Source organism: Electrophorus electricus, chromosome 7 (genome assembly GCF_041902795.1).
Source record: "Electrophorus electricus isolate QZ-2024a chromosome 7, ASM4190279v1, whole genome shotgun sequence".
Taxonomy (NCBI): Eukaryota; Metazoa; Chordata; class Actinopteri; order Gymnotiformes; family Gymnotidae; genus Electrophorus; species Electrophorus electricus.
Genome location: NC_137503.1, coordinates 7561421 through 7588492, shown reverse-complemented (window position 1 = coordinate 7588492; position 27072 = coordinate 7561421). Strand labels below are relative to the sequence as shown.

General features: G+C 40.6%; 1 protein-coding gene across 3 annotated transcripts in view; it reads right to left on the bottom strand.

Moving 5' to 3' along the window:
• oca2 (oculocutaneous albinism II) overlaps positions 1-27072 on the bottom strand; it is a 76064-nt gene that overhangs the window by 6127 nt on the left and 42865 nt on the right. The window contains exons 19-24 of one of the 3 annotated variants that reach the window (XM_081718323.1): positions 25299-25426; positions 24683-24742; positions 23756-23860; positions 18245-18338; positions 9661-9754; positions 3045-9407 (exon numbers count right to left, since the gene is read on the bottom strand). In XM_081718323.1, coding sequence (XP_081574449.1) covers positions 9371-9407; positions 9661-9754; positions 18245-18338; positions 23756-23860; positions 24683-24742; positions 25299-25426 — 518 coding nt within the window. In that variant the 3' untranslated portion in view covers positions 3045-9370. Of the gene's footprint in view, positions 1-3044; positions 9408-9660; positions 9755-18244; positions 18339-23755; positions 23861-24682; positions 24743-25298; positions 25427-27072 lie in introns of those variants that run through there. The other 2 variants (XM_081718322.1, XM_081718324.1) reach the window with 2 other exon arrangements.

Here is a 27072-nt window from a genome sequence, read left to right as displayed (position 1 = left end):
CCATAGTGAGCTGATGTTTCAATGCCTTGGACTTATATAAAGTGATACTTCTAAACCAATAATACATGTAACTTATATGGACATGTTGGAGGTAAGCCTCCAAGCAATAGGCTTGCTGTGATTAGTCACCAAAACAAACATATGTACAAAACATGCATTCAACATGTGCACATTCACAAAGACGAGCATGCACGCACACACATATATACACACACACACACACACACACACACACACACACACACACACACACACACACACACACACAAAGCTTTGTCTCACATATCCACAAAAAGACTCAGCAGTTCTATAATAATTGGAAGCAGAGAAGCATAGCAAATAAAGAAAGAAAATGCTGCTAACATAAGTGCTACAGTGAGCTGAACATGACCTGTAATGGTAAACATTCCTATACAGCAATAATGTAGATTGATAATTAACTACTTATTTGCTGGAAACCCAATACCCTATGGTATCCCACAATGCACAAAGAAAGAAGGCTTTTTTAAAAAGCTATGAAACAAATGAATACTTTTGCGTGCATTCCAAACATGATAATTAGGTCCCAGTACTGGTGTGCAGAGGCACCTGACCAAAGGTTTGACCTTTTCACCTGCAGTAAAACTCAAGGCATTTAAATTAGTGACACTATATTCTTCATAGAATTTCAATTACCCACTACTCGTGATTCATTTTTGCTGATTCACTGACTTGAAAGAAAAGGTTTAGCTGGGTTCCCACCCATCTGCTCCGCAGGTCTCTTACATAAGATCTGCAGATTCTGTAAGGACTCCTGGAGACCCATTTACCCATTTGACCTTTTACTAAAAGCCTCGTTTACTGTGTGTCAGAGCAGAGCAGTAAATCTATGTAGGGAATACACAATGGTAGATACAGAAGGATAGAAAGAGGAGATGATGTAGAGATATGAAAGAATGGGAGAGAAGGAGAGAAAGAAACAGAATGCTGTTTTACAATGCTAAAAAACAGCTAACAAAGTAAAACAAGGTAATGTCCATGAATACTCAGTTTAGTCAACAAAATGACCAAAAAAAAAATCTAAAAAGCTAAACTTCAGTAAAACAGGTTTCCCAGTTTTAAAAAATAGTTTAAAAACTTTTTTTCTTAATATTGTACACACAATTCTCCATAATGACAAAAATGGCTTTTGTAATGTTTCGTAAATTTCTATAAAAGATCAGAAATTTTCTATTTACACAAGTATTACACAAATATTTCACTTCATACTTTGTTAAAGGACCTTTGTCTTGGTTAAAGGACCTAAGATAGTACAATCTTGGCACACCTTTCTGTTTGATGTTTCTCATTATTCTTGCCGTAAGTTAAAGCTCAGCCAGGTTGGATGGGGAGCATAATGCTCCCACCATGATGTTTGACTGTAGGGATAGTTTTAATGAGAACATACTAAGTGCCTGTTCTTCTCGTTACATGCCACTGGGATTTTTTGTTAATTTCATCATTCTTAATTTCATCATACCAGAAGATCTTCCTTCTCATGGTCTGAGAGTTATTCAAGTGTCTGGCAAATTCCATGTGGGCTCTTAATGTACCTTTCAGTGAGGGATGGCTTCTGTCTGGCCACTCTACCATAAAGGCTTGATGGTGGAGTGCTACAGTAATGATTTTACTTTTGTAAGATTTTCCCATTTCCACAAAGAAATTCTGGATCTCCTTCATAGTGACCATTGGGTTTTTAGTTAGATGTCTTTCCAAGGCCTTTCATCCCAGATTGCTTGGTTTGGCAGGGAAGCCAGATTGTTTGTGTTTGGAAACTTTTTCTGTTTAAGAATAATGGAGACTGCAGTACTTTTGGGTACTTTCAATTCTGTGTAAATAGTCCTGTATCCATTGCCAGATCTGTGTCTTGACACAATGCTGTCTTGCAGCTCTGCAGTCAATTTTCTCAACTTCATGACTTCCATCAACTGGGAGGTCTTACACAGGAGTTTGCCTTTACTAATTATGTCCAATCAGTTCACGTGAGCACGTGTGTGGACCCCACTGAAGGAATCCCCATATTAATCCCAGTAAAACAAGGGATTAACAACAAATATTGTAGCCTGATGGAGTGATATCAATTATCATCTAGAATAATTCTGATGATGTAGATAGGATAGATTCTTTATGCATTTCTGACTACTGACAAAAGCAGGATGCACCAGAGCGCAGTTACAAGTATCATAATAAAGGGTCAGAATACTTATTTAAATGTGACATTTCAGTCTTTTATTTTTAATACATTTACAAAAAAAAAACAAAAAAAACTTTGCTTTGTAATTGTGGACTAGTATGTGTAGACTGATGAGAGAAAAAAAATAGCAGTAACATCAGACATGCTGATGTTTAGTATAAAAAGGTCCAAGTGATTGCCCTTTAAGTAAAGCTCTATCACTGACAGACATGCAACTGCTAAGGCATAACATGCAAAATCTCTAATGTCACAGCACCTTGGGCTCCTGGGAAATATATTGTCTTCCAGCTATAGCTTTCACTTATGCATGCCACAACTAAAATCTCCAATGTCTCGCCAATATTTTACTCATTTCATAAGGAAGCAACAGCTCTCAATTTCAATACTAAAACAAATCAACCTTTATCTCTGAGCCATACTGTGCCCATTAAGACACTGATGCTTGCTTTGAAGTTTTTCTTTTGTATACTATGTTAATCTTAACTGAGAAGCAAATTAATGCCAGCATTTTCTTGCATCGTGCACAATGATGTCCACATCCTCAGACTGAAACCTGGGTAGCAGGTGTGCCATTCCAACTTTGTCCCTTAATTACATATGTCTAACAGCATTTGCATGCACATAATAAGAGTCCACAACTGAGGTTATAAACAGACAAAGAAACTGGGTCATTCCCTTTAGCAATTATGGATTCATAATCACTAGCTCAAAAGAACCCCCTGCTCGCCCCCGCCCCCCCCCCCCCGCCCCCGCCCCCGCCCCCGCCCCCGCCCCGCTCATCTTAATAGGCTACTCATTAGGACATCAGGTAACTTATTATTATGGAGGAACCAGCACCCCTGAGTTGCTTATTGACTTCTGAGGTATTTGGGAATTATGTGATTTATTATTAATTGAGAGGGCTTTTAAATATTGCTGTATAAACATGGAAAAAAACATTGTTTAAGGGGCTAAAATTATTGAACACAGAAGAGCAAATTTCCAAATTCATTAACCCACTAAACATGAGAAAACAAACTATCGGTGTTCCTAAAGAGAAAAGTGACAAGTCCAAACACTGCTGTGAAATTTTCCTTGCGTGGTCCTCAAGCTGTCTTAAGCCAAGCATCTTCTGCTTAGTGTGCTCCAGCTAAACACCTCCCAGCATGCAGTCTGTTAGAAGGCAGACCACAGAAGGTTCCACACCAAGGATCACTTCCCCTTTGGCAGCTCCTCTCAAACTCATTATGATTTAATCACATTGCACAAAGCATGTGTGATCTTATCTCTGACAACCCTATGGGTCACCTTGCTCACCTGCTTTTGGGGGGCTTTTAGGCCTGCTTTCAGATTCACAGATACTTCAAATGTTCTCAGCTGTGAACCCGCACTTAATTTTTCCCTCTGCTCCATGAATAACAAGTATGATTTTTTAAGCAGCTGGAGTAAGCATGGGGACTGAAAATGCCCCATTCTTTTCCTCCAGCACACCGGAACGGGTGCATCCCAGCCCACAGGTGGCTGTCCCTGCAGCAGGTCTCTCACAGCAGGACTCATTGTTCTTGATTGCTGCACACACAGAGCGTTTGACTTGCGGCCAAATGCAGATTGCACACCTGTGGGCTCAGAGCGTGGCATTAGCATTGTCTGCCACCCAGGAGCAGCAGAGAGGCCAGGCATGAATGGGCATCCTAATTGCAGCCCGTGGTGTGTAAGATCAGTGGGCGGGGCAAGCAGAGAGGAAAGGCCATTGTGAGGGACAGCAGAGAGCGTTCTGCTCACGTAAATTAGTCAGTGTTGTCTTCCCTTTAAATGCCATTTCTGTTGTGGTTGCTTTTGTTTACAGTGTAAGCAAAGAGTTGTAGACTGGGTAACCCAAAGGCAGTAATGGATTTGGTAATTGAGTATTTGAGTATTAATGAATAATTCATACTCAAATGCTGACACATTTAAATATAAATGAGGTATAAGGTACTTGTTATTGGTCATATCAGTCCTTTACATTTCAGCTATGATGGAAGATTGTGATTACACAAACCATCAATGAAAACAGTCTCGCTATGGTTGAGTATTATTCAGACAGAGCATTATCGGTTTATATAAAATCGAAATATGTTGACACTGGCAAGAAGCACAAGGACAGATGTACTCGGTGGAACATGTGCTCTTTATGGTTTGCCCTATCTGTCACATGCTGTCCTAGGTTGTTTACTTGAAAACTCTTCTGGCATCGCCCATCCATAAATGTGCCCCAGTGAGGATTTACATAACACCACTGATGCGGTGTGGTGGCAAGGATTTACAAGTACTCGGCCATTACCCTTTTCAAAGTCAGACTTTCCACGTGCCATGTCATTAAGTTTGCAGCCTGTTTAAATCACCAACATGACTCAGAAAGGCAAAAACAAAAAGAAGAGCCCATCGACACAAGTATTGTTCATGGGAGCTGGCATGCTAAAAACAATTAGATGCCCAGCAGCTCACTGGAGCCGGGGTCACTGCAGCTCTCCTCTTAACCAGAGCCGAAACCTGCTGCTTAAGGTGCTCTGGGCCAGACAAGCAGCACAGCTTCTTCCCACACTGCCAAGGCAGACCTCACCTCAGCTCACAATAACCTGTCACCATGACAATGGGTAAAGAGCATCAAGAAGGAGGAGATCACTGACAAGGAGGGTAAGTGTTCTGTTTTTTAATGAAAACTAGAACAGACCCATTGCCTCTCTCAGAGAAACTGCACTTTTATATGTTCCAATGACAGGCTGTTCTTAGAAGGAATAATATAATACAAATTCAAAACTGCACAGTCACTATAATATCGAAATCTAGCAATGTGTTTAGGGCAAAGTATCTTCTCCAAAACAACATCCAGAAGCAAAAATACAGGGAAGAAGCATCAATATTCAGGTGGGCTAGTTATTCTGAGCATCAGTGCCGGTGCTTCATCATTACTTTTTGGCCAAGACAGCAGAGAAAGTCCCTATTCTCCTCAATACCTTGCCACTCTTTTGCCTTATGCACTAACCAATCATAGCCTACCATGAAAACACAGCTATCACAGCAATAATCAACGATACCCTGAAGAGCAAATTCCACCAAAAGACTGCATTATCATTCACATTCATTTGGGCCCTTTCCTGATGTGGTGCATATAATTTGTTAAGATTACACCCTAAATCCTAGTGATGGCCATGGTCTGTGGCCTGGTGCCTCTACTCTGTAATTGAAAGACTGAGGCTGGGAGGGAGGTTAATGATGAATGAGCAATTATCCAAACATCTGCTGCCTCCCTGTTTGTTATCCAAGCATTGCCAAAAAAAATAAAAAATAAATAAATAAAAAGAGGAAAAAATAAATCCCACCGGCAGTTGCATCCGGCCTGCCACCATATCAGCCCTCAGCTCCTCAGCCTCATTGTTCCAGCTGCTCTGCCTGCCTCTGGAATATAATGTGGACTCACACATGATGATACTTCCCAAAAATAGAAGTGTCACTGCAACAGGAAACTGGCCAGCAAATGAACTTTGCACAGCTACATTTAACATACTGTACTTACACAATACAGTACTTAAGACATGCATTCATTAACTCTGTGGTAAAAAAGCTGAGTAATGCTGGTGTCTGCAATCTGTGACAGAAGAATGGAAGATCTTTAATAAAGTTGAGCTTTCTATAGTTCTAGAGAAAATGGTAAGTTTTAAAGTGAAAGGCAAAGCTATGGACTGGCTCTTAGGTTCCTCTTTATAGACGCGCTTCTGCCTCAAGTCTCTGCCTGATGTGCAGGTTTGAGTGAACCATGGCACGTTCTGTGCATGGTGACAGGTTTTGACCTCTGTCTGTAGTCATTAATCTCAGGGCTCATCCAGTTTGTGGTTAGTCAAGACAAAAACAGGAACTACACATCAGCTAAAAGAACACACAAGTTCACCCATTCAATAAAAAAAATATTTGAGAAAATAATGAGCTATAAAAGCTCTTGCCAGAGTGCAGGGAGAAAGAATTAAGAAATCTTGTGATTAAAAATAAGCACAGGGCTTGAAAACTAATTACCCCTCAAATGAGGCAAACAGAGATGAAAGTGCATACCCTTCAGACACTGAGAGAATCGCTCATGGCTTTTATATATATTTGTGTAGAGAGGATTTATTAAAGCCATAAAAATGGGCCATGTGAAACCAATATCTCCATTCAGGACCACGAGGACAGTAGACGGTCTTCATGTCTGGCTGTGTTTGGTATGTGTCCTCATCCTTACATGCAGCATCACACAGTCTACAGTCTCCGCCACACACATTTTCACACACCAATCAGTCTTGTATTCAGGCTCCTCTTTTCACTATTGACCAAGCCAGCCCTTCCAGCTGGGAGCACGTCGGAGCCTGGGAAGCTTCTGTATTAGCATGGAAAGCACTTTCATCGAGCAGGTGGCAGCTAGCAGGGGCAGCCAAATGAGACGCCCTGGTGAATGTCTCAGCAAGCCTCCTCAAGAAGTAATCAGTGGGATGGTTTTTTTAAACGTTCAAATGCATTTGTTGATATGAAGGGGTGTGTGAAATCAAGCTATCATAAGTGTCCCACTCTAAAACCAGATCTGTCACTACTCAAAATGAGAGACAGTATGTGAGGTATTTTTAGGCTTTAAGATATTGAGTTGATTGGCATGAATTCAACTTTGCATACCAGAGTACACCCTGAGCAACAAATTTAAACCCCAAAATTCTTTCATTTGACTCCAACTTGACGCGCAGGATTTCTGTACATCTACATTTGTCAGACCACTAAACATAAATGGCTTGACATGTAGAGACAAGTGAATGAACAACCTCCTACAGCAGGTCAAGAGCCCTAGATTTAGATTGGATTAGTTTATCAGGGTGACATTTTTGATTAAACATTTAATATCTACTCAGTGAGGAAACCTAGGAAACTGCTAATGAGATATTATATGCTAATGTTACATTCAAACATTAGCAGTTTGAATACAATCAATCATTTACAGTTATATTATTTTTGCAGCATTTAACTTTAGATCTTTAAAGAACTAATTGATACAACTACTAAGTAATGACATATATATTTAGCTGTAATTATAATCCCGACTTTAATAATCTTGTGGCATCTTGCTTTTCTTGTGGATTTTATCTTTTTTTTTCTTCTGGATAATGCTCTCCTATGTAGTGTATTACACATTTCAAAGATTAGGAACATGCTCTCCTCACATGACGGAGAAAAGATAGTCCATGCATTTATTATTTCAAGACTGGACTACAATAATGCCCTACAATCAGGCTGTTGTACTAAATTCCTAAACAAGCTCCATCTAGTTCAAAATGCAGCAGCCAGAGTGCTTACTAGAACTAGAAAATTTGATCACCTCACTCCTATCTTAGCTACTTTAAATTGGCTCCCAATAAAATTTCAAATTGATTATAAAATACTTTTAATTACCTACAAAGCACTGAATGGTCGTGCCAGACAGTAGCTTAGAGAGTGCATTACAATCCACCATGTCTGCTTAGATCAAAAGGTGCTGGCTCTTTACTAGTACCAAGAATAAAAAATCTACCACAGTGGGCAGAGCCTTTTTCTATAAAGCTCCCACTCTATGGAATAACCTTCCTGTAAATGTTCAAGATTCAAACACAGTCTCATTATTTAAGGCTAGGCTGAAAACCTATCTGTACAGTCAGGCATTTTATTAACTACTTTCCATCTTAGGTAAAGGTATAGATCTGGGGGTTCATGCCCATTGAGAGTTGTGGTAAACTGGGATGTTATTATGCTGTCACTTCACCTCTCTTTTGTCACTCAAGTTTCTTGACTGAGAGCAGCAGAGTGTTGATGTTCCAAAGTTGCTTTCGTGTTCCAGGGTGCCCTCATGCCTGTGTTTCCTTCTGGCTCTTTCCTTTTAGCTGTGCTGCCATAGCTAGATCTGCCAGAGTCCATCACTTCACATTATAGGTCTCTAATCTACACACCCTCGTACCTGGACATGCCTAATCTAGTCTCTCTTTTTGCCGAGGTACACCTACCCCTGATATCATGATGTTACTGAGCCTCATCCTATCTCAGCTGCCTTGGCTACTCCTACCACCCCCTGATGTCCCTTGCTGTAGCCCACCACAGCTCCACCCCAGCCAACTACTCTATGTTGTCCTTAATGGATGTTCGCTTGCAGGGTGTCATGATGTTACTGAGCCTCTACCTGTCTCAACTGCCATGACTACTCCCACCTGCTCCTGATGTCCTCTGCTGTAGCCCACTACTCCTCCACCCTAGCCAACTACTTCTCAGTTTCCCTTAATGCACGTTCTCTTACAGGTTGGGTCTCGGACACATGCACATGGAACAAGACTAGGACGACTAGAAAGCTGGACTAAACATTATTGCTTATTTCATTTCTTAATTTATTTTTCTCTTTAAACTGTTATTATTGTGGTGACCATTGTTGGCCAGAGGAGGTTGCCACCCCCACCCTTTGAGTCTTGGTTCCTCTCAAGGTTTCTTCCTCATGCTCTAGGTTTGCTCTCTTGGGGCTTGGACTTGGACATTTGTAAACCTGCTGTTGAAAAAAGCATTGTATAAATACATTTTTGAGTTTGAATTTTTGTATTAAGTGGAAGATTTACCAACCAGACCAAGTAAGTCATTTGGTCTTCAAAAAACACCCTTTTTATTTCGGAGGGGGTTTGGTGGACTAAATATGGCTAATAAAAAATCTTTTTTCCAACATAAGATGACACCAGACTGGAAAATGGAAATATGTATCCATATAGGACTAAAATCATCAGCACCAAGTTCAGCTAAAAATAGTATGTCATTCAGCCTGAGGAAGGAGAAAAAGGCAGACATGGCCAATCCAGATAAATGAATAAATTCACAGAGGAGCACCTGTAAAAGATATTGTTAGCCCAAGAACCCATTTAAATTTAATCCTGTCTGAATAGGGCTGAGTTCATAGCAAGGCCATGATAGTGCCAGACCATTTAGTGTGAGGATGCCCTGAAAGCATGCAGGTATGAGAAGGTAAGGTTGGGAACCTCCAGGTATGAGAAGGTAAGGGTGCACCTGGTAAGGGTGAAAAAGCACAGCCAGCTCAATAGAGTACAAGCTCCATTTGCCCTAAGGAGAGCAATGGAAAGACGGCTCACCAGGAGTTGCAGGTGGGCCGCAGCCAAAAGATCACACTGTGGCTAACTCTGTTTCATTGCTTCCTTGGCTGAAATAATAAAATTCAGACATTTTCTCCTTTATCTTCACACTGTGAGATGTGTGATGGAGTTGTTAACACACCTACAAACAAATATACATATATGTATGTGTTTGTGTCTTACTCCCAACAGCATCATGACATCTTTTGTCTTACTCCAAACGGCATCATGGCATGTCGTCAATAACAGAAATGGGCAGCTTGCTTTGCTTTATTTATTTATAGGCCAAGAATTAATGGATATATGTACATGGATACATACCTGAAAAATTCCATGAAAGAGAATCCATAACCATGCTGCTCTGCAATTCCAGCACATACAACATTAGCAGATGCACCAATCAGTGTGCCATTACCTACAAGAGACCAAAGAAGTGAATGATCAGCACTTTATTGTAGGCACTTTATTTTTTTGCTTTATTCAGGAAATTCTTTGCTATATTTCAGTTATATATTTGTACATTTGTGTGTGTGTGTGTGTCTATATATATATATATATATATATATATATATATATATATATATATATATATATATATATATATATATATATATATATATATAAACCCTTGGAATGAATCTTATGATTTAGACATCTGTTTATTTATTCATATATAAACCGGCTCCTACTACAACGAATTCAGAAGCACTTCACAGCTGATAAGAGACTTCTGTCAGAAACATTCCATTTCTCCAGAAAGTCTGTGTACTTTACTATAATTATATATATATATATATATATATATATATATATATATATATATATATATATAGAGAGAGAGAGAGAGAGAGAGAGAGAGAGGTTACACTGACTTTTTAGGCAAGACTCTTATCGCCACAAATGAGAGTTCGGAATAAGTCGCCTGGGTCAACAAGGTCTGCATCAGATTTTGGGGAACCAGGGTAATCTGATGAAAAGTGGGCTACTGGAACAAATACAAGACACTCATGGACTGTCGGAATGCTACCATGCAAGCAACCCCAGTGTGAAAGGATATATGCACAGGATGTGGGAACTATGGACACTTCAAAACCCCACATCTAGACTAAATGCAAAACAACTAGTAGCTCAGTGTCCCGACATGTGCAAGTGGAAACTGCTATCACAACTTGAGATTGACGAGGTACAAGACATATGCTATGGCAAGGGAGAGCTAGGACAACAGGTCAGAGGGGAGAGATCAACATTATTCCGACACCCCAAACTTGGGAACCAAGACCCAATGAGTCCATGCACCAAGCTCAATACTAGAGCTGCTGACCTGAGAATGAAAATCATGGCTAAGCTTGACAGTCTACTAAGCCATAGCGGACTACCAAGTCCAAGTTGAAAGGCTGCTCTGGAAGATGTGAAGGCAGCCCTAAAGACAAAGGAAATAAAGGAGAGATTGACAGGTCTGGCTGGCGGACTGGAGAGATACACATGAAAAGCAGAAGCCAGGAGAATAAACAGGATGTTCTCCCATGAAAGTCCAAAGTGTACTCTCGAAGGCAGGGCAACAGCCTAAGAAAAGATCATATCAAGCCGGAAAGGCATATGGGAGAAGGAGGCATCACACAACATCAATGCCCAGAGGTTAGAGAACCTTAGAGCTGACCACTGCCTCTCCCTGAATAGGATCCAGTAACCATCACACTACACTCCTCTCAAGTATGAAGAACGTGGCCTGACATTGTCCATGCTAAAGAAGCTGACTGCACTCTATGAGGACCTGGCAGCAAAAATGAACCAGCTGCTAATGGATGGAACCCACCATGAATGGTTAACTGAAGGCAGGACAGTCCTGATCCATCCAATTCCATCCAACTAGTGGCTGATAAGCTGTCTCTATACTACACGGAAGCTCCTGTTAGGCATTGTCAGGCTTAGATAAGTAGGCATAGACTAAGATAAGTAGGCAGATGGCACAAGGCTCAATACATTAGCGGGGCCCAGAAAGGCAATGGCAAAAACACCAGAGGAGCCAAGCATCAGTTGCTGGTGGACAAAACAGTCACTTGAAACTAAGACCAGACAGACCAGAAAGTCTAGGATTACAACAAAGCCTATGAGTCAATGCCCTACACATAGAACATGGAATGCTTGAAACTGTAAAACATCAACAGGACTCTAAGAGCCTTCATGAAGAACTCAATGGGGCTGTGGAAGACAACCTGAGAGGCCAATGTCAAGCCAGTAGCATGAGTCACCAGTGCAGGATTTACCAAGGAGATGCCCTGTTCTTGTTGCTGTTCTGCATAGGCCTGAACCCCCTCAGAGAAATCATCACCAAGAGTGGATATGGATACTGACTACAGAATGGAGCAACCATCAGCCACCTCCTGTACATGGATGTCATCAAGCTGTATGCCAGAAGTGAATGAGACATCGACTCATTAAACCGTCTCACCAGGATATACAGCAATGACATCGGAATGTCAATCGGACTGCATAATTGTGATCGTATGGTTACAAGGAGCGGGAAGGTGGTTAGAACAGAGGGGATTACACTACCAGAAGGTAACTTAACAGATGTTGAAGGCAGATACAAGTACTTTGGAATCTCACTGGCAAATGGGAATCATGAAGAGGCCACAATAAAAGCAGCTACAGCCAAAGAAAGATGCTACTACAAAGAGTGAGGCAAGTTTCAAGTTTGGTTTATTTGTCACATACATAGTCATACACAGTATAACTCGCAGTGAAATGGTTGAGAGTGCTCTGTCCAAACTGAGGAAAAAGAAAACAGGGTTGCATAGAGAAATATATATTCTATATATGTACAAAAACATATTGACAATGTATGTACAATATATGTATATTATGTTTATATACACAATGTACAATGTATATGGTTGTATATATATGTATGTACACAAAGTACAGAATGTACAGATCCATCTTGTAAAATGACATATTTACAGTTTTTATGTTACATGGTGGCAATTGAACATATTTACAGTTATGTTACATGGTGGTGGTGGTCCCCACAGTTTATCAGTTTCCCTGATTCAGGGCCCGAATGGCCTGTGGGAAAAAGCTCCTCTTCAGTCTCTCTGTCTTGGTCTTCAGGGAGCGAAAGCGCTTCCCTGACCTCAACAGAGAGAAGAGCCTATTGTTGGGATGGGTGGGGTTCTTCACAAGCCTCCTGGCCTTGGTCTGGCACCGCTTATAGTAGATGGTCTGCAGGTCAGGAAGTTCCGTGTGAGTGATGTGCTCTGCTGAACGCGCTACCCTTTGGAATGCATGTCTGTCCTGCTTGGTGCTATTCCCAAACCAGACTGTGATGTTCCCCGTGAGGATGCTCTCGATAGTGCAGGTGTAGAAGTTCCGCAGTACCTTGGAGGGCAGTCTGAAGTCTCTTAGGTGGTAATCTGAGGTGGTAAAGACGCTGACGAGCCTTCTTTGCCAGGGAGTTGGTATGGCGTCACAGGTTGGCCTGAGGTGGGATGTACACAGTGTTGAAGATGACCAAAGTGAACTCCCGGGGAAGGTAGAAAGGACAAAGCTTGAGGGCGAGCAGCTCCAGGTTGAGTGAGCAGGAGCGGGCAAGAGTAACAACATTGGCATTGTTGCACCAGTTGTTGTTTACCATCACACACACTCCACCACCTCTCAACTTCCCCGAATCTGCCTTCCTGTCCATATGGTGAACCGAGAAGAACTAGGCTGGCTGGATGGCGTGGTTGGTATGGTTGGTATGGCGTCACAGGTATAAAATGATTTTATAATCAATTTATATATATATATATATATATATATATATATATATATATATATATATATATATATATATATATATATACACATCCATAAATTATGTGTAATAATGAGAAATGACACAGGAAAAAAGTATTGAACACATGAAAAAAGAGAGGTCCAAAAAGCCATGGAAAGTCATATCACCATCTGAAATCTATCAGTAATTAGAAAGCAATCCTGCCACTTAGTGCAAATTAATATCAGATGGTTCAACTGATGGCCTATAAAAAGGTGTCTCATTACCAGGGTGCCACACAAGAAACATCTCATGATGGATAAAACCTGTGAGCTCTCTCAAGACCTTCGCAACCTTATTATTGCAAAACATACTGATGGCATTGGTTACAGAAGAATTTCTAAACTACTGAAGGTTCCAGTGAGCACTGTTGAGGCCATAATCCAGAAGTAGAAAGAACATCATTTCACCATAAACTGGCCATGATCAGATGCTCCCCACAAGATTTCAGACAGAGGAGTGAAAAGAATTATCAGAAGAGTTGTCCAAGAGCCAAGGACCACCTGTGGAGAGCTACAGAAAGACCTGAAGTCGGCAGGTACAATTGTTTCAAAGAAAACAATAAGCAATGCACTCAACCTCCATGGCCTGTATGCACACTGACCACGCAAGACTCCAATGCTGAAGAAAAAGCATGTTGAAGCGTGTTTAAAGTTTGCTCAACAACATTTAGACAAGCCTGTGAAATACTGGGAGAATATGAATCAGATGAGTCTGGTCATATGAGACCAAATTTGAACTCTTTGGATGTCATAATACACACCCTGTTTGGAGGTCAAAAGACACTGCATATCACCCCAAAAACACCCTAACAACAGTGAAGTTTGAAAGTGGGAACATCATGGTGTGGAGCTGTTTTTCAGCATACAGCACTAGCACGTTTCATATAACTGAAGGAAGGATGAATGGACAAATGTACCGAAACATTCTTGATAAGAATCTGCTGCCATCTACCAGGATGATGAAGATGAAACGAGGGTGGACATTTCAGCAAGACAATGATCCCAAACACACAGCCAAGGAAACTCTCAATTAGTTTCAGAGAAAGAAAATAAAGCTGCTAGAATATCCCCGCCAATCACCTGACCTGAATCCAACTGAAAATCTATGGAAGGAACTAAAGCTCAGATTTCATAGAAGGAGCCCACAGAACCTTCAGGATTTGAAGAGTGTTTGTGTGGAAGAATGGGCCAAAATCACACCTGAGCAATGCATGCGACTAGTTTCTCCATACAGGAGAAACAGTGTCTTGAAGCTGCAATCACCAACAAAGGCTTTTGTACGAAGTAGTAAATACATTTCAGTAAGCGTATTCAATACTTTTTCTCTGTGTGATTTCTCATTATTACACATAACTTAATTTATGGACATTTATGGTTTGAGTTCTTTGCATGTGTGGATTGGATGGGTTGTTACCAACATCTGGTGATAATTTCATGTCAATAGCACCTTTAGAAATATATTAAATTAACTTAGAAAATTGGTGACGTGTTCAATACTTATTTCACCCGCTGTATGTATGTGTGTGTGTATATATATATATATATATATATATATATATATATATATATATATATATATATATATATATGTATATGTGTGTGTGTGTGTGTGTGTGTGTGTGTGTGTGTGTCGCAGTTCCAAGCAGAAGTAGTAAATGTACAAATGGAACATGCAGAGATACTGACTAATGCAAACATCTCATAAACTATCAAAGTAAAACATAGATGTAGACAAGCAGATCCTTTATCCCCATTGTTATTTATCTTGGCAATCAAACTGCTAGCAATTGCAATAAGAACCAAAAATAATATCTCAGGAATAACAGTAGAGTAACAGCACTGTTAGGCATTATTGCAGATAACATCATTATCTAACCCCTGTTGAATCAGATCAAGTCAATTAGTAAGATTTCAGGATGCAAGATAAAGAAATCTTAAACTTTAATCTTGGTAAGAAATGATGCAGAAAGGACAATCCCACTCAAAGAAGCTGCTTAATTCAAAATTGTCGATTGCTTCACATCTTTGGGCATTCAGAATATATCACGTCTTGGGAGTATTGTAGAAACTATAATTAGTTTCTACAATACTCCCAAGAATGTGATATATTCTGTAATCAGCCCAGTGATTCATGAAATTTCAACTCAGTAGACAGATGGGCATCTATAGCAGATTCATTAAAAGGCAGAACATTTTTTTATAAAAAATATACATTCTAAGCTGTATTTGTTTCATTCAGTAACTTTTTCCTCTTCTAAAGAAACCTTTCAGAAGATTTCTGTTTAACATCAGATGTCCCAGGTTGTAACTGTCACTGTTGTACTTATCCTGTGATAGAAGAATCTCTCTCTTCCTACTTATGCTGTTTGCACAATTATCAAGCAAGTTTTATTTTTGAGGATTCATTTTTATTATTGAACACAGTGCTCCTGGTCAAACCAAAATATTAATAAACCTCAAACCTGAATACTTAAGGTAAAAATTGGGTATTTGTATTTATAGGAGAATGTGTATGTGTGCATGATTATTGGGCAACTATTAGTATGCAGAATTATTATGCAACTAAATGAAAAACGGAAATCTCACTTGTTTATTTGCATCTGTTACAGTGAGAATAATAAACAAACAATTTACAAACAAACATTTCTGACATTCCAAAAAAAAAAAAAAAAATCAGTGACCAATATAGCCACCCTTATTTTCAATAACAGTCATAAGCCTTCCATTCTGTTGACGATCAAGTTTTTGTGCAGCACCAACAACAGCCTCCCAGACAGTGTTCAGAGAGCTGTACTGTTGTCTTTCACCGTAAATCACTTGTTTATGAAGGGCCCACAAGTTCTCAATAAGGTTCAGGTCAGGTGAGGAAGGGGACCATGTCATTGTTTTTCATCTTTAAGCCCTTTACTGGCTAGCCATGCAGTGGAGTACTTCAATGCATGCAATGAAGCATTGTACTGCATAAAAATCATAGTCTTCTTGAAAGATGCAGACTTTTTCCTGTACCACTGCATGAGGAAAGTGTCTTCTAAAAACTGGCAGTAGGTTTGGGAGTTGATTTTGAGTCTATCTTCAACCTGAAAAAAGTCGAACTAGCTCATCTTTAATAATACCAACCCAAAGCAATACCCCATCTCCACCTTGCTGTTGTCTGAGTCGACATGGAGCTCTGTGCCCGTTACTGATCCAGCCACAGGCCCATCAGTCTGGTCCGACAAGGGTTACTTTCATTTCATCAGTCCATAAAACCTTTGAAAAATCTGTCTAAAGATATTTCTTGGCCCAGTCTTGACCTTTCACCTTATGCTTCTTCAGTGGTGGTCAGGTTTCAGCCTTCATTACCTTGGCCATGTCTCTGAGTACTGAACACCTTGTACTCCTAGATTGCAGTTCAGGTTGCAGTTCTGGAATATGACAGAACTGGACGATAATGAATTCTTGGTCGCTTCACGTTTAATTCTTCTCAAGTCTTTGACAGTTAATTTGCATCTTTTTTTCTCAACATGTTTCTTGTGACCCTGCTGACTATTACGTTTGATGGTTCAGTGATCATGCACCAATATCTTAGCAACTTTAAGAGTGCTGCATCCCTCTGAAAGACTTTTTACAATTTTTGCCTTTTCAGTCAGTTAAATCTCTTTTTGGGTCAATTTTACCTGAGGAAAAGAAGCTGCCTAATATTTATGCACACCTTGATATAGGGTGTTAATGTCCTTAAGCCACACACCCCCTCATTACACAAATACACATCAACTGATATGCTTAAATCCAATAAGCATTCAAGTGTATATAGCTTGGAGTTGGAAAATATGCATAAAAATGAGGATATGATCAAAATACTCTCTTGCCTAATAATTGTGCCAAGCACACAGTGTAGTTGTACGGAAGAATACGAAAAATCCCATGGTTAAAGACATAATTTCAAGTTTGGTTTATTTGTCACATACATAGTCATACACAGTATGACCCGCAGTGAAATGGTTTGTGTGTGGCATCAAGTTCAAAAACATCTGAGGGAAACAGCTCTCTCTTGTTTTGGTCCAAAAGATTTCAGGGAGTAAGTGCAGTGTACTGTAAAGAGTAGATATTAAAATTTAGTACACAAAGTTTCCAATCCTAATATATTTATACTATGTGTTTTGCCCTGCTAATCGAAATGTTAGGCTCTCTGCTGAGCAGTCACTTCTTTGAGATTATCAACAATGACATGACCTCCAGCAGTAAGGACAACACATGGCTTTAACCCAGTTTTCTCTGCAGCTCCAGGGATAAATGCTGTGGAGAGGTCCTTCTACTTCTCTACAGCCTTAGGTAGAATTACTGTTTGATGGAGTCCAGAGGTCACCTCTTCATCACCACTGTGGACTCACATCAGCCTCCCACACCTTGCATATCTCTTAAGATTTTAATGTTACAACTGGTCATGCAGCAATTTCCAAAACAGGTGGAGGGTATACTGATCTCCATCCATTTTTTGTAGATATGCAGGATGCAAAATCCTTTCTCTTGCTATGTTTTACAGTAGATATTGTCCTCCTTTCATCCTCTTTCTTTCAAACACTGTGCTGTGTTTGGCCCTCAATATTGTTTGTTGACTGAAAAGATGCCATTGTGGCAGTAGAGCCAGGTGCCTGTCCTTGCCTCCCACTGACCAGGAGAACACCTGTCACACCAAATTCTATTAGGCCAGAGTGTGAGGTTCTTCCCTCCTTCTCTAGTCCACACATACCCATGCACTCTGATCTGATAGCCTTTACAATGACCTATATAAGGAAGGCATCCAAAAGAATTAGGAGAAGGCAGAAGTTCCCCCTTTCATCTACTACAACACTGTAAAGGAGACTTAACAGTGACTCTATATCGATTATGCATAGGCCAGGGAGAGAGCGATGGATGGAATGCGGTTCAAACCTGTACAGGGAAGTCATCATTATATCAGATAAAAATTCTTTATTCTCAACATTAGCTCCTGTGGCATATACTTAGCAATGCCAGCATTATATTCTCAGTTTTAGGACAAGTGATTTGAGTCACCTGAGATTATAACATATACTGTGGCATTGACAGTGCTGGAGGTGTGACTAACCTCCTAAACAGGCACCCATGGCCAGGGCAAAGATGAGAGGTTTCACAGGGAGGTTGACATCAGTATCCTGACTGAGGTTGAGCAGCACTGGAATCTGGAAATAGAGAAGTAAATAACATACACATGGTTGATTAATAAACAATGAAATTTATTTGAAGATTATGGTGTGGTTAAAAATCTAAACATTCTACAATATATTTAAAGCATTGTAACTGCAAGGCACTGCAGATGGAGATGTCAGGGCAAATGTTGTCTCCTTATTTGACCTTTTTCAAAACAGCATCTAGATTTAAACTCTCAAGCAGCTGCTCTGCAGGCCTGTTAACAGACCAAGTCATATTTTTGTATCACACTTCTCATGGGAAAGAAATCAATAAAGAGCAACATTGGATTTTTCAAGGGTTTTTATCCGCCACTACACACACTGAAAGACCAATGAATCATGAGCATCAGCAAAACTTGTATGGAGATAAAAATATAGTTCAACACTAAGAAATACAGTCAGCCAAGACAGCTAATTGTGACACTGTCAGTCAAAAGCTTTTCCATGCTGAGACTTAAAGGTTTGAGTATCCTAAATATATTTAGCAGGACTGAAACAAAGTAACAACTTTGCAGAGTCTGCCACTGCTGATCATGCCTGCTGAACTTTTCATGTGTGAATAAGTGGATATGGTCATCCCATCACCACTAACATCAGAAGGATGCTAGTGAAGGGCACGACTGAGAAGGGCCAACTTCTGAGAAGCTGTTTGGCAAACCACTACAAGTGCATTGGTACATTTTGTTAGTGACTAATTTAAAATGTCTTAGTGTGGCTTTACAATGTCTATAGCAGTCATCTCTAGTGATACTGTGTTTAGCAGACTTTATACCTGTATCAGCACTGTGCATTCCCAGCATCTCTTAACATCAGCTGTATTGATCTCAGTAAAACTATTTGTAAGTAGCCTAAAAATACTACAATTACTCCATCTCTACATCTTTACCAATAACCATCACCAGAGCATGTGACAGCTAGTATCTGAAGACACCCAAGATAAGTAATGTCCATCATATCCTGGCACCCCACACAAACATACTTTTTAAGGCTCATGGATTTTCTGTCGCAAAGTAAAATTATGCACAGAATCAAAGGGGTTTAGTGGTTGTCCATGGCAGTCTGGTGTACAGGACAAAGGCCCAGTAGCTTGGAGCAATATGACGAGATGCACACAATGTTATCCTGTGGCTATATCTGACATATTGATATCTTCCTCTGTGTTCTCTCTTTCTCAACCACCCTCCATTTGTCCTTCTCAGAGGCACATACACACACACTCTGAGCTTGTCACACACCAGTTCCACTGAATCTAACTGTCGCTTGAACCGCAACATATTCTTCAAGAGGACTCCACTTTCAAAATAATGCTGCTGTTAGGGAGTTCAATACATGGCCCACTGTGTGTTGGTGGTAAAGCTCTCAACAGCCTCAGCTGCAATAGCCTTGAATAAATTACACAGCATAACTGTGATTACATTTTATACTACATTTGCCAAGCAGCCCATTGGGCTGTGACATGACCACTGTGCAAGGGAGGGCCCAGAGAGCCAGAACAAGCTTACAATTGAGCTGACAAGAAAATAGCAGTTTTATCTTCCCTGTGGAACACAAATAACTATTCAGATTTCATCTGGAAATAGTGCAGAAGCCCTTGACCTGACATGAAAGCCCCTTCAGAGGTATTAGGCACCGTGTCTTTGGTGTCATAGTGTGCATTATCTACTGCTAACTGCCTGTTTTACAATTAACTTATTTTAGACATTCATTATACTGTCTGCAAGAGAGGTAAAAGGGGAAAAAGGGACAAGATTCTAGTGTTCATAGTAGCAGCAGTACTGTTATTCCTTCCTAACCAAGATTAAGGGGTGGCTTTTTCCTAGCTCTTTTAAAATGCTTCTTTGAGCAGAACCAGGCTTTATTCCCCAATAGTAAAGAACATTAAAGAAAGAAAAGTGATGTTTAATTTCCCTGAACCATCATCAGGTTAAATTAAGATGGTTGTACTGAACTGTTCTGATTCTCATATTAATTCAGTAAACATACTCTGTTTGTACTTTTTGTGCTATGAAGCCTATTTGGCTGCCAGTTATTGATACCAAATTGACCACAGAAGGCCACAGTTGCGATTTGTGACATGTTCAAAATGCCTCTACTGTAGTATTGATCCTGTGGTTCTTTATGTCTGAGTAGCCTCATAGGGACAGCAAGGGAAAAAAGGTTGGAAGTAAATTTATTAATTGTGTGTTATAACACAGCAAGTAATTGTACACAGAGTACTGTACACAAACAGATTATGAGTCTATGTAAATATCACATAGATAATGCAAACATACATTCTGATATGTCAAGAATACTGAAGCTAGCCTTTGAACAAAAAGGAAGAGATGATGTGAGGAAAGGGGCAGGGCTTGTTCTTCTTGAACTTCAGAATTGGCAGTGTGTCAATGTGAACGATTAATGCCAAAGCTGTAGTCTCTAAACATCCAGCAGTGCTTTGCTCCATGTATACACTGTCCCTGGGAGTGGTCTGAGAGTGGGTCTGAGAGGTGAAATGAATTCATAAAACAGAGAAACTACTCAAGGTACAAGTTTATTTTATTAATCAATACCTTATTAAAATAGTTTCCCATTATTTAGAATCATGAATAGCATAAGATAGTGGATAGCTTTAGTACTAAAAACTCAGCATCTCAGCGGACAGTGAAGAAAATGTCATAAAAATGTAGGCCTAGTTTACCTGCTTCAATGTTCACTGTTCCAGAGTTCCAGGAACAGTGTACACTGAATTACGTAAACTAGAATTACAAGAACAGTGAATGTTGAAGCAGGTAAACTAGAAGACACAATTCAAATGTAACGAACACATTTGTGATTCTCCAAACTGAGTTTTTCACCGAATTTCTTCAGAATTTAATTATTGGCCATGAGCTTCTGCTTAGAAAGATAATGATGGCATTGCTAAAGTTCATCATGCAGGGTTTCAGCATTCTCCCGTGCTATCCACTGAAGGCCTCTTTATGCTGCTCGCCTGGCTGTGCACTACTGACAGCAGGTTCTTGCATCTGTCCCTGCCGCTCTCGTCATTTTGGACCACAACATGAGAAGCTAGTGCTTCAGGCCAGCTCAGGCCTGGCAGGGCCAGTCTCCAACTCCTCGCTTGCTCACACACACTGCCGCAACCATGACATTGCAGGCAAGAGGCACAACATGTGGTATTCGGTAAGAGAGAAGAAAATGTAATGACAAGGTCAGCCCACAAAACTCTTTTTCTATATTTTGATAGTGGAGTCAAAGGGAATATTCCAACACTGCATCAAGCATCAACATTTATTATTTTATGGAATTCAAATTCCAGACATGATTTCAAAACACTATAAATTCTCTCTTGTACAGCGGGTGAAATAAGTATTGAACACGTCACCAATTTTCTAAGTAAATATATTTCTAAAGGTGTTATTGACATGAGATTCTCACCAGATGTCAGTAACAACCCATCCAATCCACACATGCAACGAAATCAAACCATAGGTGTCCATAAATTAAGTTATGTGCAATAATGAGAAATGACACAGGGAAAAAGTATTGAACACATGAAGAAAGAGAGGTCCAAAAAGCCATGGAAAGTCATGACACCATCTGAAATCTATCAGTAATTAGAAAGCAATCCTGCCACTTAGTGCAAATTAATATCAGATGGTTCAACTGATGGCCTATAAAAAGATGTCTCATTACCAGGGTGCCACACAAGAAACATCTCATGATGGGTAAAACCTGTGAGCTCTCTCAAGACCTTCGCAACCTTATTGTTGCAAAACATACTGATGGCATTGGTTACAGAAGAATTTCTAAACTACTGAAGGTTCCAGTGAGCACTGTTGAGGCCATAATCCGGAAGTAGAAAGAACATCATTTCACCATAAACTGGCCATGATCAGATGCTCCCCGCAAGGTTTGAGACAGAGGAGTGAAAAGAATTATCAGAAGAGTTGTCCAAGAGCCAAGGACCACCTGTGGAGAGCTACAGAAAGACCTGGAATCGGCAGGTACAATTGTTTCAAAGAAAACAATAAGCAATGCATTCAACCTCCATGGCCTGTATGCACACTGACCACGCAAGACTCCAATGCTGAAGAAAAAGCATGTTGAAGCGCGTTTAAAGTTTGCTCAACAACATTTAGACAAGCCTGTGAAATACTGGGAGAATATGAGTCAGATGAGTCTGGTCATATGAGACCAAAATTAAACTCTTTGGATGTCATAATACACACCCTGTTTGGAGGTCAAAAGGCACTGTATATCACCCCAAAAACACCCTACCAACAGTGAAGTTTGAAGGTGGGAACATCATGGTGTGGAGCTGTTTTTCAGCATACAGCACTAACACGCTTCATATAACTGAAGGAAGGATGAATGGACAAATGTACCGAGACATTCTTGATAAGAATCTGCTGCCATCTACCAGGATGATGAAGATAAAACGAGGGTGGACATTTCAGCAAGACAATGATCCCAAACACACAGCCAAGGAAACTCTCAATTAGTTTCAGAGAAAGAAAATAAAGCTGCTAGAATGGCCCAGCCAATCACCTGACCTGAATCCAATTGAAAATCTATGGAAGGAACTAAAGCTCAGATTTCATAGAAGGAGCCCACAGAACCTTCAGGATTTGAAGAGTGTTTGTGTGGAAGAATGGGCCAAAATCACACCTGAGCAATGCATGCGACTAGTTTCTCCATACAGGAGAAACAGTGTCTTGAAGCTGCAATCACCAACAAAGGCTTTTGTATGAAGTAGTAAATACATTTCAGTAAGCGTGTTCAATACTTTTTCTCTGTGTCATTTCTCATTGTTACACATAACTTAATTTATGGACATCTATGGTTTGATTTCTTTGCATGTGTGGATTGGATGGGTTGTTACCGACATCTGGTGAGAATTTCATGTCAATAGCACCTTTAGAAATATATTAACTTAGAAAGCTGATGACATGTTCAATACTTATTTCACCTGCTGTATGTATAAGGCATATATTTAAACCTATTTAATATGTACTAGGCATATTTTAGTGTCTTGTTTTATGGTGGTCAGGACTAACAATGTTAGTGATGAGTAATTTTCAGATACAATAAAATTTTGTACAGTGTTCTATTTGCACACCACCACCAAGCCAGGAGGTACACATGTAGGAGACCACCAGTTTTGTATAACGACTGCCAACAGTTTGTTTACATGCACATCCGTCCCATTAATTTTATAATTGAAAGAGACATACACTACCTGTAAATTGTTGTAACTGCCACAAATGAAAGTATGTGTGATGGTAGCTGTCAGTGCAAATGTATACATGTGAGTGTGTGTGTTATATGTGTGTATATACATGCCTGTGTGTAACGTGTGTCTGTGTATGAGTATGTGTGCATAGGTACACGCATGTTTGCATGTGCCTTTGTGAAGTTGAGCTCTTTACCATAGTGGCAGTGAAGGGAATGTTGTCTATGAGAGAGGAGACCAGAGCTGAGACCCACATGACCAGGATGATAGCAATGGCCAGACGCTCTCTCTCTGGCACAGCCTGGTAGGGGAGATAACACCAGAGCCATGTTACGACTAAACATTCTGCTTTCAGTAAACACAAACACACACATCTCTCTTTGTGTCAACCCCACTTTCCGCAGGCCTATGAATGCCAGCACTGATGTGGGTGGGTGGTCTAACAGGCTGTGTGTTCATGACACAGACACACTGGATTCATTGTCACTGCACTCACAGTCTGTTACTCTCAGGCATTACACACACACACACAAACCCCAAGTCCCCATCTTTTTCTGCACCCTCTCACTTTTAGTTCCTAACCCACAAACAATTCTATACAAACACCTACTCCACACCTTTCCTTCTTTCTTCCTTATCCTCACACTCTCTCTATCTGGTCAGGCATGTCAGTGTGGGTGGGCAGTGCAGATGCCTCAGCTTTCCCCAGCAGCACCTGTCATGAGTAATTACCCTGAGTGTAAAAGGCCCCAACAGCAAATGCAATCTGATAGCCATCAGCCGATGCTCCCCCAGCCGCCCGCCATAGTGCCTGAGCAAATCTCTACAACTCTACTATGACCCACTCGACCCAAATGAAAACCGCAATCAAGCATAAAGCTGGAAAATCAGCACAGACTCGCTCTTGCACATACTCCCTTTCCTGCATTTGACTGGGTGACCCATTCACACTTATTCACAGGTATAAAAACATACCAATATAAGGCCAAAATGCCAATACTGGATCAATAACCCAAAGAATTTAAATGCTATGTTATTCACATTCTAAAGGTTTACTAGCAGAACAAAGCACTGACCACACACACACATGCACAACTTCCAGGTTTTCTAGAAACAAACTTACTTTTATTAATGCTGCTGTCTGCTCCCCAATGTAGTCAATGAGCTGCAGTTGGGCCAAAGCCTTAGAAACACAAATAGAAAGAATCTCATTGGCTCATTAGCCTGTGAGGAGCCAAAAAAGACAATATAAAAGACACAGGGCAGCATTTAAATACCCTGCCTCACTGTTGGTCCACTGAACCTGCTCAAGTGTCCGTGTTTTGACATGCTCTTGGTTTTGTGTTTGGGTGCACAATGCAGCATCTATGTGGCTTAGCTTGCATGTAGCAAGTCAACAATTTATCTTGGAGCTGTGTTAGGCAGCTCGTAGGGCCAGAGGACAGAGGTCTCCCCCCCGTCTCATCCTCGTCGCAAAACAAAGGATTAAAACAGCAACAGCAAACAGCCTAGGTAAGCACTTCTCCTACTGCAGTGTCTCCTTTACATGAGCATGTTCTCAGTTTCTCTGTAAAGCTCAGAGGGACAGGGCCTTTAGTTATATACTCTATGTACTCATTCGTAATTTTTCCTATGTAGCCATATACACACATGCCCATCCCAACCAGGGCTACTGTAAGCAGCAGCAAGTATGTAACGGGGGTTTGGTGTTTGGTTGGGGTTGTTGAACGTGGTCATACCTCCATAAGCACAAACAGAGCTGCAAAGAAGAGTAGTGTGGCCCATTCCACTCTGTGCAAGATAATCTCAAAGTCCTGGATGTCAGCCAGAATCAGCAACCACAGAGCTCCCAAAACAGCTATCCAACCTGGGGACACAAAAGGCAGTCAGGCCCTGACTACCAGTAGGGTCCATGAGAAGTGTTCTTCTTCATTGGTGGGGTTTAGCGCTGGTAAATCTAAAGGATAAAGAAGAGACATGTTCTTCATTTGTAATGGTTTATGGATGCTTCCCTAAATGTCATTCATGTGCTTCATCTATTCCCCCTCATCTAGACTGACATACCACAGCTCCTGCAAATCATGTACACCTTCAATTAGAAACTCATTCCTTCCATTTAGCCTAAGCAGCACTCTCCACACCAACAGTTCCAGACTCCGACACTACAGCCCACATCCCTGGTGTGCAGGACCATGTCTAAGAACAAACTGGAATAACGTCGTCAATTCGCAAATTAAGCCTGAACCACTGGTGACAGTAAAGTTCAGTCCAGGATGATGTAATATTACATCTAGCATTACACCTAGGGCGCTAATAAATTCACAGGAAATTGTTTATTAATTTCACAAACATAGTTTCTCAAAAATTACGGATTTCATGGATTTCAGAAGACAAACTTCATTTCATGCCATTATTAAATAACACTTAACTAGCTACATAAGACAGGATAGTAACGTAGCCTCACTAAGTTAGCCTGTCATCCATGCTATGCTAACAGGCTACCTTAGTGGTTGAGTGGTAAGCACTGAACGTCAGGAGATGGCATTAATCTTCATCTCGCTCTCACCGAGATGAAAACATCGTCCGTGTATTGACACTATACAAGTCGTAGAATTCGTCAAAGGGCAGCGCCATGCTAACGTTAGCTTAGCAAGATGCTGGAGCCTCAAACAACTTCCAAAACATAACCTGGATTGTCAGTGTTTATTTAATTTGAATTTAATTTGCAAATCAACAGGACAACTTGTGTGGGTCAAAAATGCATAACGTTTCATTAGGAAATGCCCCGCGTGACGTTTCCGTTTGACTGCTATACTTGGCGAGCTCTAGCGTTAAACTCTGTTGAGCAGTTAAGGCACGTAGCCGACTTTTTTAGAAATCCAGTTTCCCTGCATTTCGGGGAATTCACGGTCGTGAATTTCGTCAAGGCCGAATTATACACAGCTCATGCCATTTCAGGTTTTCATTCCTGATACAACAGATCAGCTGTTTGATGACGAAGTTCAGCTGATTAAGTAAGTGGAATCGGGGTGGTCCTGCTTGGGTGGAGTGAAAACCTGCATTCAAGCCAGCCCCGTACATAAGAGTTCAAATGAACTAATTAAGCTACTGATAGAATGGTCAAAAGTCAGCAGAAAAGTGCATGACGTAGCTGTGTTGGGGCCAGCCAAACACAGTGCAAACTCACCCCGCAATATGGGCAGCACAATATTCACCACTACTGGGCTGCTTTAGGCCAGTTGTAGTGTGATTCCCATAGATATCTGATAATCAAACTAAACTATGGTGGCACAAGTGATGTGGTGAGCAAGAAGGGAAAAAAAACAAAACAAAACTTGAGCTGCTGGCTATGCGTTTAGTAGTCCCATATTGTACAGTGCAGTAAATTAGTGTCTGTGAGTAGAGAGTATTCCCACTGAGTCCTGTGAGTGGAGAATTGGCTTTAAATAAATATACCAAGCATAGAAAGAACATCAAGTCCTGGCATATTGGGTAGAGATAAGGATGTTCTTC